General features: G+C 50.7%; 6 protein-coding genes across 6 annotated transcripts; 2 read left to right on the forward strand and 4 right to left on the reverse strand.

The window, feature by feature from the left end:
• Positions 1 to 168: 168 nt before the first annotated feature.
• F5B22DRAFT_637544 (Rad9-domain-containing protein) lies at positions 169 to 1,816 on the forward strand (the record flags this gene model as incomplete). The annotated part of the gene is made up of 6 exons (XM_047977455.1): positions 169 to 282; positions 366 to 503; positions 575 to 719; positions 770 to 985; positions 1,038 to 1,606; positions 1,664 to 1,816. The coding sequence occupies 6 exons, from the start codon at positions 169 to 171 to the stop codon at positions 1,814 to 1,816; spliced, it is 1,335 nt and encodes a 444-aa protein (XP_047829015.1).
• Positions 1,710 to 3,577, reverse strand: F5B22DRAFT_291131 (regulator of chromosome condensation 1/beta-lactamase-inhibitor protein II). Its single transcript, XM_047970412.1, has 3 exons — positions 3,206 to 3,577; positions 1,930 to 3,139; positions 1,710 to 1,721 (listed from the first exon to the last, which is right to left on the reverse strand). Exon 2 carries the CDS (start codon positions 3,038 to 3,040, stop codon positions 1,934 to 1,936), a length of 1,107 nt encoding a protein of 368 aa, XP_047829016.1. The 5' UTR covers positions 3,041 to 3,139; positions 3,206 to 3,577; the 3' UTR covers positions 1,710 to 1,721; positions 1,930 to 1,933.
• Positions 3,578 to 3,684: 107 nt separating this feature from the next.
• Positions 3,685 to 5,525, forward strand: F5B22DRAFT_637546 (prephenate dehydrogenase; the record flags this gene model as incomplete). Its single annotated transcript, XM_047977456.1, has 5 exons — positions 3,685 to 3,767; positions 4,132 to 4,192; positions 4,248 to 4,359; positions 4,431 to 4,579; positions 4,635 to 5,525. The coding sequence occupies 5 exons, from the start codon at positions 3,685 to 3,687 to the stop codon at positions 5,523 to 5,525; spliced, it is 1,296 nt and encodes a 431-aa protein (XP_047829017.1).
• Positions 5,526 to 5,786: 261 nt separating this feature from the next.
• On the reverse strand, positions 5,787 to 8,229 carry F5B22DRAFT_291096 (FAD binding domain-containing protein). Its single transcript, XM_047970411.1, has 3 exons — positions 8,036 to 8,229; positions 7,064 to 7,984; positions 5,787 to 6,896 (listed from the first exon to the last, which is right to left on the reverse strand). Exons 2-3 carry the CDS (start codon positions 7,923 to 7,925, stop codon positions 6,049 to 6,051), a joined length of 1,710 nt encoding a protein of 569 aa, XP_047829018.1. The 5' UTR covers positions 7,926 to 7,984; positions 8,036 to 8,229; the 3' UTR covers positions 5,787 to 6,048.
• Positions 8,230 to 8,259: 30 nt separating this feature from the next.
• On the reverse strand, positions 8,260 to 10,718 carry F5B22DRAFT_613957 (uncharacterized protein). The gene is made up of 4 exons (XM_047975440.1): positions 10,153 to 10,718; positions 9,884 to 9,936; positions 9,708 to 9,795; positions 8,260 to 9,609 (listed from the first exon to the last, which is right to left on the reverse strand). The coding sequence occupies exons 1-4, from the start codon at positions 10,524 to 10,526 to the stop codon at positions 9,006 to 9,008; spliced, it is 1,119 nt and encodes a 372-aa protein (XP_047829019.1). The 5' UTR covers positions 10,527 to 10,718; the 3' UTR covers positions 8,260 to 9,005.
• Positions 10,719 to 11,301: 583 nt separating this feature from the next.
• Positions 11,302 to 13,630, reverse strand: F5B22DRAFT_291172 (uncharacterized protein). Its single transcript, XM_047970413.1, has 10 exons — positions 12,994 to 13,630; positions 12,659 to 12,936; positions 12,496 to 12,607; positions 12,334 to 12,434; positions 12,195 to 12,237; positions 12,104 to 12,107; positions 11,941 to 11,987; positions 11,802 to 11,880; positions 11,554 to 11,745; positions 11,302 to 11,486 (listed from the first exon to the last, which is right to left on the reverse strand). The coding sequence occupies exons 1-10, from the start codon at positions 13,316 to 13,318 to the stop codon at positions 11,369 to 11,371; spliced, it is 1,299 nt and encodes a 432-aa protein (XP_047829020.1). The 5' UTR covers positions 13,319 to 13,630; the 3' UTR covers positions 11,302 to 11,368.
• Positions 13,631 to 15,041: the final 1,411 nt, after the last annotated feature.

Below are 15,041 nucleotides of genomic sequence, written 5' to 3' on the forward strand. Positions count from 1 at the left end.
TGAACACTTGCAGAGCACATGTACTTTAGGTACCTACACCCAAGGTACCTTTCATATGTGCTTTTCTAAAGGCAGATACGAGTGTCAACGAAGCGTCTAACTATCTACACCTTGTGGTATCCTCGTCGATACCCCGAGTGGTTGCGAGCCCGGGCTTGGCCGAGAGCTATGGCTGTCTTGAGATTCACTTTAAGCGAGGATGGAGTAAGTGTCCTACGGGATGCACTGTCGTGCCTTGGAAAGTTCAGCGATGAGGTGTCTCTAGAAGCCAAGAGAGACAAGGTATGTGTCATTGTCTATCCTGCGCTATCTACTTCGTCTTGTCCTTTATGATTTGCTAAGAGTATTCATCTTCTGTGTTGAAGGTCGTGTTTACCGCCCTGAACGCATCTAAGTCGGCGTATGCCGCCGTCACCTTGGCCACGAACCGCTTCTTCTCCAAGTACCAGTATGCAGGCGTCGCACAACACCGCGATAAGTTCTTCTGCAAACTCCACACACGGGTAGGTTGATGCTCCGCGCCTGTGGCATGTCGTGGCCTTCTGGGCGTAGACACTAATAAACCCGAAACCAGGTGTTGTTGTCTCTCTTCCGGAGTCGAAGTGGAGACCCCGCGCATGAGAGGGAAAAAGACACCACGATAGACAGATGCGATGTCGTCGTCATTGATGAGCCTGGCAAGAAGAGCAGGTTTATTGCTCATATCGTCTTTCGAAATGGTGAGTTCTATGGTGACAGCCACCCCAGTGCACCCGACTCATGGTGACAGGAATAACTACCAAGTATCGGCTGCCTTTCGAGGTCACTCCCCCGGTGCATGCCAAATTCGATATAGCTGGGGCCGTGAATAGCTGGGCTATATCGCCGAGGACATTGCGTCAACTGATGGACCACTTTGGCCCTGGAATTGACTACTTGGACATTTATGCCGAAGACGAAGTTGTGAATTTTACTTGCTTTACTGAGAAAGCTGCCAACGGCGACGGTAAGTCACGCCACCAAACTCTCGATAGCGCGGCTAATACAGATCGTTTCAGAGGTCTTGAAGAAGCCACTGCAAACCTCAATTGCCGTGGCACAAGACGAGTTCGATAGCTTCCAGGTAGAAGAGGAAAACCTCCATATTGTCATCAGTGTTAAGGACTTCCGCGCTATCACGCAACATGCTTCCATTTTGGGGGTCGAGGTTCTGGCTCATTATTCGACACCAGCCAAGCCTATGCGGCTCAAATATGACGGCGACGGCATCAAGTGCGAGTATCTACTAATGACGGTAGGAGAACGTGGGGTATCCGGTCAAAAAACCAAGAAGGCTCGAGCAAACGCAAAAGGGCCAGCTGGACCGCAGCTCGAGCAAACAGTCAGCAGGCATTCACCTGCTCCGATGACCTCATCGGCTAAGACGCCGCAGTCTTACCCGAACCCCATGCCCTCTTTAAGGCCACCTATAGAGCGTCCATCCCAGCGGCCTCCTCCGGCCACTCTTGAATCTGAATCTCTCTTTGTGCCTCAGGACAACGATGAACAGTGGGAACCGGTCAATGTTGATGAAGACGGAGAGGATGACGAAAATGCGCGTTTGGGCTGGGATACTAGCGGTAATCCGGTCAGTATTTCCTCATATTGCATACTAGCTTCTAGTGGAATGCTGATCCATACTCAGAATCCATCTGCAATGAATATACGTACCGTAATGAGTAACGAACCAAACGATTCCCGGCCTAGCGAAAGCAATCAGTCAGAGCCAGAGTTAACCCAACTAGACCCAACACAGCGTCTTTCTCAAGTTCGTAGATTCGGCCTCTTTGGCGAATAGGGCAGGGGCGATACAATACTGTGTATTGTTGTGCAGAAATTGATGTGGTGTGCGAAGCACTGGTTGACGATGATCCAGGCGCTTTTGATATCAGCAATGTGAGGCACACAGACCTGGTTATAAGTAAAGACCTTCTGCCATAATGTTAACCCAGCTTGTTGCACAGCCAGCTCCAATAGCTGTTATACTCGCTCCCTCAGGGAGATTCTTCACTGAAGCAAGCACGTTCCAACGCCCTTTCACATCGCCAGATTTCTCCTCTGTGTGAGGTCCACAGTTGCCGTGCTCCCCCCATCCCCAGGCCAGTACTTCGCCAGCTTCTGTTAAAGCTACGACATGCTCACTTCCACCTGCGATATGGGATACTTCCGGAAGCCCAGGGGGTGGTAGCTGACCATGATCATCTCGGCCCCACGCTAACAGCGTCCCATCACGCTTAAGGGCGTATATACTCCCCCAGCAGGCCGACACAGCTTTCCAGTTGGGTATTTCGGGGGGAGCTTGACTCTTCAGTCCCCATTTATCAGCCCCCAGAACCAAGACTCTCCCATCCCCGGGTTCTGCAACCAGACAGGTCGTGTATTGACAACAGACTGCTTTGACCGCTTTGAAGGGAACGCCATCGATTTTTCTAGGCTTGGTGACTACGGCTCTGGCATCCACGCCGTCCTCTAGCTGGCCTAACTGACCGTGCCTTCCGTTACCCCAACCATAGACATCTCCGTTATCAAGCACGACAACGACATGTCTGAATCCGGCTGCAAGGCTGTTCACGGTAGTCCCAGCGGGAGGGAAGTCAGGGACAGATGCGGGAACTTGGCCCAGGTCCCCGGTCTCACCACAAATGTATACCATTGTTACCTGGTGATTTTCATCGGCCACGACAAGGATCGTTTTGTCCCATGTGCAGGCAGCATGCATGATATGGTTACAGCCAGTACCAGGGAAACCTGGTAGGCTTAGTTTCTGAAATATAGGGCGGCTGTTCACTTTTTCTTCGCCATCGACGATTCCACAGCAACCGTTAGTATAGTCACCACTCCAATACGCATTGCCGGATGCCGTGATAAGAATCGTGTGGTTACCGCCTGCTGCCACATCGACGACAGGGTCGTTCTGGGGAGTCTGGTCGAACTCAACCTGTTTGGGTACGGACACGTCTTCCTTGTGGCCCAGGCCTAACTGCCCTGAGCCGTTGGATCCCAATGCAAATAGACCCTCCATTGTTAAATAAATCCTTGCCAGTTTATCTTGGCTTGTTCCTTGCCGCTAGGTAGGTATGTGATCGAGCTGTTCGCAGGCTGCTGTAATCATAGCTGTACAGTAAGTCGGCCAGACCCACTCTTTACCAGTAGGCAAATCAGTAACTTATCCGACAAATTTACATATATACGTTATGTGAGCATCTACCTATTAATCGGCAGCCTGTTACAAATATTACCTAGTACATTGATTGTTGCCGGCCTACCTAGGTAGTGGCGCGCGCAATGTGGCTACTGCCAGTCTTCACCAGCCACTCACCCAGCCACACTAATTTCTCCGATGCGGATCTAGTGCCCAGCCCCACTAAGACTTTTACTGCTTAAAGCTCGAAAAAAAAAATAAGTTCCTTTCTCTCTGCTTCAACGTCGCTTTTCCTTCCATTATCATTCTCAAGGCTTCTACCTTTCCAGATCGCTCACGCTGCATTGACGCGATCCATACAGACCTTTGTGGTCAGGAATGCTCCTGAATTATGTGACGCAGTTGTCCGGTTGATTTCTAATTCGGCATTGCCCTTGGAGCCATTCTTTCTCGCTGTCTCCGCCCGCAACGATTAGAGCTTGGCGACAATGCCTTTGAGTACACTAACATACGTTCCTCCAGGGATGGAGAACTTCATTGTCGGTATCATCGGTATGGGTGATATGGGCAAAATGTATGCTCGGAGGCTCAGCGATGCTGGTTGGAAGTAAGCATCCCGTGACGTGTTGGCAGCCCAGCCAGTTGAGCCTCCACCCACCCTCTTTGTGGTAAGTTTCTCTCCAGTTTGTGGCTATTCTTCCCTCCTTCGCAAATGATGACTTGAGTGCATTTGGCTCGAGCATTGCCTTCAACTAGTTGGATCAAGCCATTCTGGCTCCCGACACGGTTGTTGGCTTTCCATGATGTTAACTCTCAGCTACCTTATTAATTTTGTCTGAAACGAACTCACGTTCTTCTGCCAGTTTTACTTTTATTCTGGTATTCGGAATGCTAACGTGTTCATTGCAGATCTCGAATTCTGTAGAAGCTAGCAAGTTCCAACGGCGAAGACTGACTCAACACGCGGGTAGGATTAAGGCTTGTGATAAAGAGGACCAATATGAGGATCTTTGTGAAGAGTTTTCGAGCAGGGTGAATATTAGTAGCTATCTATTCTCAGAGCGAAACCATGCTGAGAGTCATTTAGACCAATATACAAATTCTCCGAAATGGTCATCTAGTGTCTCGAGCTAGTGACTACATTATCTACAGCGTAGAAGCCGCGGCAATTAGTCGTGTCGTTGCCGAGTATGGCCCTTGTATGCACTTGGACATTCCTGCTAGCTCTTGTGCCTGGTTGAGTGACTAAATGAAGTAATTTGATCAACAGCAACTAAACAGAATGCCATCGTGGGTGGCCAGACATCCTGCAAGGACCCTGAAATCAAGGCATTCGAGAATCATCTCCCCTCAGACGTGGATATAGTGTCCTGCCATTCTCTGCACGGCCCCAAAGTGGACACCAAGGATCAACCTCTGGTATTAACCCTTCGTCTAGAATTCTAATCGAGCCCAACTGATGCACCCACCCTAGGTTCTTATTAAACACCGCGCTTCCGATAACTCGTTTAGCAAAGTCGAAACTGTTCTCAAGTGTCTACAGTCCAAGCACGTATACCTTACAGCGAACGAGCATGACCGTATCACAGCGGACACCCAGGCCGTCACACATGCCGCCTTCCTCAGCATGGGCAAGGCATGGCATTCGTCACGGCAATTCCCCTGGGAGGGTGCACGCTATGTTGGCGGGATCGAGAACGTAAAGATTAACCTAACCATGCGCATTTACAGCCAGAAATGGCACGTATATGCAGGTCTCGCAATCCTTAATCCGGAGGCCCGTAAGCAGATCAACCAGTACGCCGAGTCGGTGACGGAGCTCTACAAGCTCATGCTAGGCGGCCACCACGCCGAGCTCCGGGCGCGTGTCCTCCAGGCCAAGGAGAAGGTCTTCGGGTCCGACGACGCATCCGCCAAGTGGGCGGACAAGCCGCTGCTCCGCGATGCCGTGCTCGACCAGTTCAGCGTCGGCCCCCGCGCCGCCGATCTGGCGCCCCTGCCTAACAACCACCTCAGCCTGCTCGCCATGGTCGACTGCTGGAGCGCGCTCGGCATCGTGCCGTACGACCACATGATCTGCAGCACGCCGCTTTTCCGACTCTGGCTCGGCGTCACGGAGAACCTGTTCCGCAACCCGGCGCGTCTCGACGAAGCGCTGCGCGTCGCTGTAGAGGACAGCACTTTCCGCAGCGAGGATCTCGAGTTCACGTTCGCGGCGCGCGGATGGGCCGAGTGCGTTGGGCTCGGGCACTTCGAGACCTGGAAGGAGAGGTTCATTGACACACAGCGCTTTTTCGAGCCCCGGTTTGCCGAGGCCGTTGAAGTCGGGAATGCCATGGTGAAGGTATTGGCGAGCACCAAGTAATGAACTGAACGGATCGTTTACATGAATGGGCTTATGACAGGGAAAGGGTTTAGAGCCTTAGGGATAATATAGGTTGGCAATGGCACAAATTCTAGCCCGCAAGCTCTGCTAAGTGTATTATAATAGATACGGGTGTAAACCATGACCATGATGAACGAGGTTGGCGTATATATTTAGACTGTGCCGTCATGCCATTTGAATTGCAGTTGGTACACGCACGCGTGTTCATATCCATCATAACTATTAGCTTCAGCCATTTTATAACATAATTACTACTAACGATTATTATTTAGCCGTGATCATTCATTTTAGCATCATATTGCTAATGCGATACACCCAGTGGATACAAATTGGGTTAGGAAAGGGGGTATAATGAAGTGTTAGCTGCAATGTATAGCAGTTTGTCAAAGGTCTTCAACGTAGCGCGGGGGTTTTGAGGTTTTGGCTCCCTCGTCTGGGCACCGATTCCTGCACAAGAAAAAATAGACACATGTGTACCGGTTCACCGCTGATCGACAAACAATCACGGCCCCAAAAGCTCGTCGGCAATGGCTCGTCCCGCGACACGCCCGGAGAAGATACAGCCACCGAGGAAAGTTCCTTCCAAGGAATTGTAACCATGCACGCCGCCACCGCCGAATCCAGCAGCCTCCCCAGCGGCGTACAACCCATCAAATGTTGTGCCATCAGCTTTCATCACGTTACTCTGCAGGTTTGTCTCCAGGCCACCCAGCGTCTTCCTTGTGAGCAGGTTCATGCGGACGGCAATAAGGGGCCCGTACTTCTTGTCAAGAAGACGATGGAGAGGGGCAATGCGACTACGGCTATCAGGCCAGTAATTCCGTCCGTTGCGAATGAGCATGATCTGAGCATCCTTGCAGTAGTTGTTCTCGACCTGGCCGTCGCGCATCTCGACAGTCTCGCGTACACTCTCGTAGTCGAGCTCGGGCCCACCAACGGACTTTGCCAGCTCGTTCATGGCTTCGACGAGCTCGGGGAGACTATCGCGCGTGACGAAGTCCTTGCCGTGCTTCACGAAGTTCTGCACGGGAACTGTTCCATTGGAGCTGAAGACGCGGCTCATGAGGAGCTGCCAGAAGCTCTTATTGGTAAGGTCTGGGTTCTGCTCAGATCCGGAGAGCGCAAACTCCCGCGCGATTATGGAACGGGTGAGGATGAACCATGTGTAGTCGTAGCCTGTACTGCAGATGTACTTGAGCGTGGCGAGCGTGTCACATCCTGGGTAAAGGTATGGAGGTAGTCTTTTCCCTGTTGCGTCTAGCCAGAGGGAGGATGGCGCTGGTAGGACGCGGATACCGTGACCGGGCCAGATTGGATTCCAGTTCTGCAGTCCCTCTGTATAATGCCACACTGTAACATTCAGGGTCAGTAATACTTATCTTTTTAAACGGTATAGACGATACCAAGAACTAAGGAGATGCATGAGGCTCCTGGGATAGAAAAGTATCCTCCGTGGCAGTTTTTGTGCCCCCCGGATAAATAGCTAGAAAAAGAGAATAGCGCCGAGAGTCACTTACTTCGGTCTCTGTTGACGATATGTGCGCCGGCTGACTCGGCAATATCTATCATGCGGCCATCAACATGAGCAGGCACGCCAATCACGAAGTTCTCGGGCACCTTAGGACCCAGGCGATCTACCGGCCAAGCCTTCTTGACGGCCTCGACGTTTCCACCTATGCCGCCACTTGATATTACGACGGCGGGCCCGTGTAATTCGAACTCATCAATGACCTTTCGCGATGACTTGACACCCCTCTCTACGGGATCTTGCTCAAGCACTCGTCCACGTACCCCAGTAGCTCTGCCGTTTTCGTCGACGAGTATTTCGTCCACCATGTGCCTAAACCTGAATTCCACTAGCCCTTTCTTCGCCGCCTCGCACACGGGCTCGGCGAACACGCGCACAACTTCCGGCCCAGCCCCCCAGGTAATGTGGAATCGAGGCACAGAGTTGCCATGGCCATCCGCACGACCGTCCCCGCGCTCCGCCCAGCCAACGTTTATGACAAATCCAATGCCGCGGGCCTTGACGTAGGTCTCCATCTCGTCAGCGGCGAAGTTCACGAAAGCGTCTGCCCATTTCCGGGGCCAATGGTCCTCTTCCTCCCGGTCGAAGCGGGCGGAGCCAAACCAGTCTCTCATAGCCAATTCGCGGCTATCCTTTATCCCCATGCGGCGCTGCTCCGAGGAATTGACGCAGAAGATGCCGCCGAGCGACCAAAACGCCTGCCCGCCCAGGTTTTGCTCGCCTTCCTGGTCGACAAGCACCACGGGCACGTTTCGCTGCGTGAGTTCAAAGGCGGCGACGAGCCCGGCAAGTCCGGCGCCCACGATGATGACAGGCTGCAACGCCTTGGTCGAAGGCTCCGCTGCCGGCATTTTGGTACAAGCGGTGAGGCGCTTTGCAAATACGAAGCCTGTTAATACTCTCCGAGCTTCTAGCTACTGATATCAGCGTGCTGGGACCATAAGCTAGAGCCTGCACTGACTCTAGCTAGTCTTGAGACTCAGCAGATACACTGCAACGTGTTTGCATGGAGAAGTTTTATGAATGCTGACAAGACACGGCCAATTTCGACAGTGGTTCGATATCATAAAGATGGCGTACGAAGTAGCATTGGATCGTCTCATTACGCATCACCTGTATCTGGGCCGAGGTTGCCCCACATTCCAGGCAAGGTGCCTTGTAGGATTCTATATGTACAGCGTGTTGTTACATCTCTCACCGACACTTCTCCCTATATACGTAGTACTTATATAGATATATGTTCTTAATTCTACTACTGTCATAAGATGAACTGAAGAATTATGCAAATTGCTGTTTGTCGTCTTTACTTATGACGACAGGTTACCGGATCCTGGCACATACTGAGGAAGAGGTTAAACTTGGGGGCGACTGAGCCCTTGTGTCAGGAGTGCGATTCAGCTAACCAATGCGTTTCTAAATTCCTTTTGGTCTGACCCCGGGGAGAGCCGATGGTTTTTCTTCAGTGAGTAATTTGGGTGGGCTTTAATTCATAACGAACTATGGAAGCAATTCGCCTGAACGATGGCGATGGCCGGGGGTTTTGCGGGGTAAAGGAGTATCCCCCTGCTATGAAAATGAATCATGTGAGCGGATTTACATATCGGGCCTCGTATTTGGAACTGGGAGTAAGATGAAAAGCCCGGGGAAGACGGACGGCGGCGGTGATTAAAGCGAGATCATTAGGTATGAGAGCTTTGAGGTTTTGACACAGCGCGGTAAAAGATCAGAGGTATCAGAAATTGATTCTCATACCGTTCATTCCCAGACATGTCCGACGTGAAGTACGATTAAACAATGGTGACAAGATGTGATAGAGGGCTGTATAAAATCCAAGCATTCTAGGTGCACCGGTGAACAGAGACAAAAAACCCAAATTTGTATGCTCATACTAACTGCATAGATAACCGTGTAACATGCTAAATTGCATCCTTTCAGTAACCTCTCTTCCTGCTAACCTGATTGATGAAGTCTGTTCTGCCCTCACTCAGCTTCTCGAGGTTCACATCAAGAATAGCCAGCAAACGCGCGATATAGTTCTTCGAGTTTCCACTCACATGCGGCGTTATAATCACGTTGTTCATGGCCCAAAGCGGGTGGTGCTTGGGTAATGGTTCGGGATCCGTAACGTCCAGGGCGGCGCCCCGGAGCCAGCCCTCGTTGAGCGCAGCGACTAGGTCATCCGTCACAATGGTAGGGCCGCGGCCGATATTCGAGACGTACGTCTTCTTTCCCGCTAGCAGCTTGAACTGCGCCGCGCCGAGCATGCCCCGCGTCTCGGGCGTAAGCGGCACAGCGACAACGAGCAGGTCTAGCCCGCTGCTGAGAAAGTCGCCGAGCTCGGCGGGTGTGGTCCCCGAGAACCACCTCGAGGGAAGGGTGCCCTCGGGATCTCCTAGTCCTGGCGGATGCCACGAATGGTCGCGTCGTGAATCCGGAGTCGGCCTGGGCCGGTTTGTGTATGCGTAAACCTCCATACCCATCGCAGTTGCTACGCGCGCCACCTGTCGACCTATGCTACCGTATCCAAGGATGCCGCTACATACGTGTGAATCGAGTTAGTTATTCAGATAGCAAATGTCCAATATTGAGGGTTTTGCGTGAGGCATAGCGTGTGAGAAGACAAGATTGCTTACACTCTTTGGGTAACCACATCCGTTATCTCCATTGGGCCGTTTCTACGCTCCCAGTGGCCATCTCTCATGTTGTCAAGGTAATGCGGGACTAGTTCACGCATTAAAGACGCCCCGAGTTAGAAAATATTAGATGATCTCTGAAGCTCGCCGCTGTATCAAGAGAGCATGAGACTCACTGCGATGTTGGTAGGCAAGATAGGTACCTATCACCCATTCGGCGATGGGCGGTCTGGCGCAACATTGGTCAGTCTTGATCTATGATGTAGGATATGTGCGAGTTCTCTTTATCTCTCTCTTTCTCCCCCTTTATATGTTGGTCTCAGCACGCTCGCCACTTCGAAACCCACTACGGCCTCCAAAAGGAGGACTAATAACTGCCCCTCAGCAAGCTCGAAGTAAATAGAGAGACGGCCACAGACGAATGTGGTCAAATCTTAAATCTTACCCCGCGACGCCGTTCGCCGTACAAAAAGGGATCTTCGTGTCCTTGAACAGCGGGTTTTCAAGGACGTAGTTAGCACCAGCACTCTGAAGGTGTACCAGCTGCAATTTGGGTGCCTCGGCTATAGTGGGAAGTCGTGGTCCCGTAAGGACAATCGTCACTTTGGCCCAATCCTCATCCGTCAAGCCTGGAATGCGAGCACTTGTATTTCGCCATGGGTCGAAGTGCGAGTGCACTATTTCAAGTCCCGGGTATTTGTTACGCAGGTGCTTGTCGTATTCGTCCGGTAAGTCTTCATTCGTAATTATCAGCAGTGTATGCCCCTCGAGGTCCTTGTTTGGGGCCACGACGGCGGTATCTGGAATGAATTCTCCCATTTCTCTTCTTTAGTTTCTTCCCGGCCTTCCTTTCTGGTGCGCAAAGCAAAGCAAGTCCCGGCGGGGATTGGTATTAGTCATGAACACTGGTGTAGTAACTAGGTAGTTATATCTATTCCTCATTCTCTACTTTACAATTGTTCCGTGTCACAGATTAGGAGATATGTAATTTAGGCTTAGGCAGCCAATAGCGGTTACGGGTCGCTCGTCACCAAGTGACAGGCATATATGACGACATCGGATGCCTCGGTATATGGTGCGGTTCATTACCACTAGGTAGCTGTCCACTTTTGTAGCGTCCAGGATTACTGTGCGGTAAATATACGTCGGTAGACGTTCACTGGTGCAACTTTCACACACATTAACCAAGCCTCTCCGTCTTTTTCTCCTGCTTTTGGGGGATGGCTTCGATTTACACCTAGAAAATGATCCCTAGTATAGTAGTAGTTAGGTTGTCACCAAGTTGGACATCAGCGGCTCAAGTAACATTTCCGGAGCATCGGGCACAATCGAAGGGGACGGTGAATGTTTTTGGTTTTAGTGAGGTGTTCATTTGATTAAACGACTCAACACGCATCAGCGACATGTTACCATGTCTCACCCCGAACTCTGAATGGCAGGCTGGCTCGAAGCGACAGTGGAAAACTACTCGAAAGAAGACAAGGCAACACAAAATGCGACGAGACATGGCACGGCAAGCATCATTGAAGAACATTCAGCTGGGTAGTAATACGTGTCACTTCCCAGGGTCAATTGCATTCAAATCACCGGGGATTGGTAATCATTACTTTAGTAGAAGGCCGTCTCTGGCCCTGGCATTGTCCCAGTATCACCGAGCCATCTCAGAAGTTCGCCCAGAGGTATTTCTGACCTGCCCATGACTCTTCGCCGGATGGAATAATCTGGTTGGCGGGGAGAGTAAAGCCGTTCGAACCAGTATCTCGTAGTTCGATTGCCCAGCTGTCATGAGTCCTATTAGTTAGCCATCCTCGTTGCTTTCTATCCCAGTGAGAGAGTTGGGACTTACGCAAACTCTGCCGGAGTCACGTCGGTAAAGTAGTCATTGCTACCACCGTTGGTAGCATACAGTGTAGAACACGTTTGTCCCGCTGTGAATCGAGTCCCATGGACTGCCGCGATTGCTGATCGTACACCGCTCGCCAGAGTATTCTGCTTGGACTGGTTGGGTGCTTGCGCCGAACAGGAGAAACCGTAGGGCCTGGAATATCACGTTAGAGTGTGCGTCCAACAGGTCCCCTGCAACTAACGACATACAGTAGGATATATTGACCGTAGCTGTGCCAGTCGATGTATAACTTGATACCCTTTCCAGCTCCAAGCTTATCTCCATATGCTTGAATCATTCATCAGTACTCATTGTAAGCTATGTATTGGAGAGGCAAATTCTTACTGCGGATTCCAGTGTTCTCGGGGGTATCTCCTGGTGCTGCTCCACGATAGCTGTGTCTTTATTTAGTAATTCGCCATGCCTCCATGTCAAGGTTTTGTAGAGGGTAGCATTTGTTACTCATTTGATGATTACGTGTAAGGTATTTGGCTAAGTAGAGATGACTTACGTCTCTAGTATTTTCGATTAGCGATGTCCATTTGATGTCCCGAAGATCAGCAGTTAAGAGACAGGCGACATAATCGGAGGAAATAACTAACCTGAACCCGGGCTTGACGAGGAACCTGAACCTTGCCATTGATACTGTATCACAACAAGATTAGCCATCGCTTATTTGTAAGTAGCCAAAGCTTCTTTGACCAGCAGAGGGGTAAATGTGCGACAGCAGAGTGCACTTACAGGCCAGTTTCGGTTTATATCAGTTCCCACTGCAGAGGTACCTGAACGCGTCTGCCGATTCTTACGCCATAGTCGAGTTGTGGTTTGTGTGTATACGAAACCTATTCAACCCTGATTAGAATGGTTGCCGAGTATGCTATTGAAGATGTCAGTTAGTCTCACCATCTGGGTTGACGATCGGCAAGATGTAAAAGTCGTAGTTGTCCAAGACAGCCTTAATGGCAGTGTCATTGCTGTAGTTGTTGATGAGCTGATAGGTAATGTATTCGACAGTCTGTGTCTAACATTAGGGCATGATACTGAGATGGAAGGAGATTGAACTAGCCATTGAAGTAACCCATTCTCTAGCGTGGACGTTGCCATGATAATAGATGGCTGGCTTAGAGCCTTTACCACCGCTGCCCCAAAGGTGGATGCCTTGGATCGTTCTCCCCTCAAAAGAGGTGCCAGCAGTGATCAATTCGGAGTTGGATGGGAATGCAGCTTGCAAGCTTCTCAAAAACGTCAAGTGGTCTGCATACGGGTGGTAGGCACTGAACCACGAGAAGCTTGGAAGAGCAGCGGCAGCACCGACATTGGCGGTTGACACGGTTGACTCTAAGCCTTTTGTCTCGGTCAGTTCGCACCGTATAAACAACAAAAGACACTCAGTAGACTGACCTGGAAATGGTTCTAATTCCCCTTCTAGGGCAATTTCTGCCCCGAGATCTTCTGTCAGCGTCTCAACCTCATAGTTGAGGGCGTCAAATGCATCGAGACTCTCGGGGGGGACGGCTATATCGAAATGGTGCGTATCCAGATGGCCATGATTACGGGATAGTTCGATGGCAGACAAAGAATGAAGCTGAGCCTCGAACTCTGCTGGGTCACCATCGGTTATGACGCGGAAGACCCTGTAGCCATCGTATACCTCCCTGCCCCGTCTGTCAACTTGCACGCCAGCAACCAGGGGCGCAACGAATAGAGCTGCGCGAAAGAACTTCATGTTGTCGAATGTGCTGGGGTGGCAGGAGAGATGGTAAAGGAGCCGACGATTACGACATATCCAGCCAGATATCTCGTCCTGTACGACGACCTCTTATACTCCAGGTGTCGTTCGCCCATCCGCGCCCGTTGAAGTGACCTTCATATGGTAGGACTCCTCCCACATACCCAATCGGGTAGGTCCGTCCCACAGTCCATTGTAGATCATGCGTGATAAGCAGATCTACAACCCCTCTGCCGTGCCCGCGGGACATATTGTTTGTGCATGGTGCTCTCCATAAGCTTGCCGGGCTATCTGGAGTGACGGAAAACCTATCCACCTGTCTGACCGTGCACATCCTATAATATGTCTTCCATGATATATGTATGCTGCCGGCCCCTGCAAAAGTGAGTCTGGAGTGGAATCAATGAGTAGATGCATTACTAGGCGATGGTGCGTGAGACGTAGGAAATATTTACCTAGCACACGAGGTCAAGCTTAGTCGAGTGCACCATCTCGGTAATGAATGGCGTCGTAGTTAGATATAGTGAGTGTACCTGGGTAATGTTGTTGATTTTGAGAGGCCATTCTACATGTCCTGCCCCCATCAAGATGCTTGTCGCATCATGCAATACGATGGCTGAATAAGCTGCTTTAGAAGAGCCTTTACTAACTTAGGTAACACATGCGGTGTCTGGCTTCGACTTGGCGATGAGCATCACCACGAAGCGTGGCTTCAACAGGCAGTTCGAAATAATGTTGCATCATAGCCCAGCTGCGCGAGCTTCCCCAATGGGCGTAAGGCGATCTAGATGCTCTCCGACCTGGCGCTCTCCCATAACATCATCCTATGCCTTGCTAATGTGCCACTGCTACCTACCTATGTGGTATGTAGCAGCTTCCCTCTATAGATATGTCTACCGTGGATATAATAGGCGTCTAATAGGCGTCGTTGGCTATTGCACTATACTATGTAAGATGATTGTCTAGATAATTGTCTAGGCACCGAGTGTAAGTAGAGCCAATCCCATTAGTAGCACTTCAGAGTTGCTGGATGAGGAAAGGATCCTGTCGGATGACGAAGGCTCGTTTGATGTTTTCGACAGTTGTACAATAGGCAGGTTAGGTTGTATTATTCTTATCTCTCTCTCTTCTACTCGCGACGAAGATAGGGGTGCCTTGACAAGCTTGCTTCACTTCTCCCTGCGCGAAGGATAGCAGCCGTTAAGGTGTATGAAACATGCTACTCTGTGCTACTCAGTAGTATTTAATACCTAACTTTGCAGTCTGTCCATACTTGGGATGACAGGTAGAGCGGAGCGCAACGCTTGTTTCGAACCCATAAATCCCAGACGGCCCTGACATTCCAGGTGGTCATCAACCTCCACAGTAATTTAGGTAATGACATAATAACGGCTACCACATAGGTCCCCTTGAAGAGAGTCTTCTTTAGCTAGATAATTCAGGGCTAGAGTGTCTTGCCGTCATTGTGAAAGGTAGGAGGTTATACGGTACCGAATGCAGGCGAACACGAATATGCATCAGGGCAGACTCATTCGCAGGCCGAGATCGATGAGAGAAGAAAAGGTGGCTAGTCGCCTATGACTACTGTAAGGGTCCGCCAATACGCGCTGCCTTTTGTGCACGCAGCTTGGCAAAGGCTTCGGACATCGTAGCGTAACCACTAGATACTCCCTCCACCTCCACGTCCACCTCCCATCTCCATCTCCATTTGACTCTTGTC

This window comes from Xylaria bambusicola (assembly GCF_022495145.1).
Source record: "Xylaria bambusicola strain CBS 139988 unplaced genomic scaffold F5B22scaffold_33, whole genome shotgun sequence".
NCBI classification, from domain to species: domain Eukaryota; kingdom Fungi; phylum Ascomycota; class Sordariomycetes; order Xylariales; family Xylariaceae; genus Xylaria; species Xylaria bambusicola.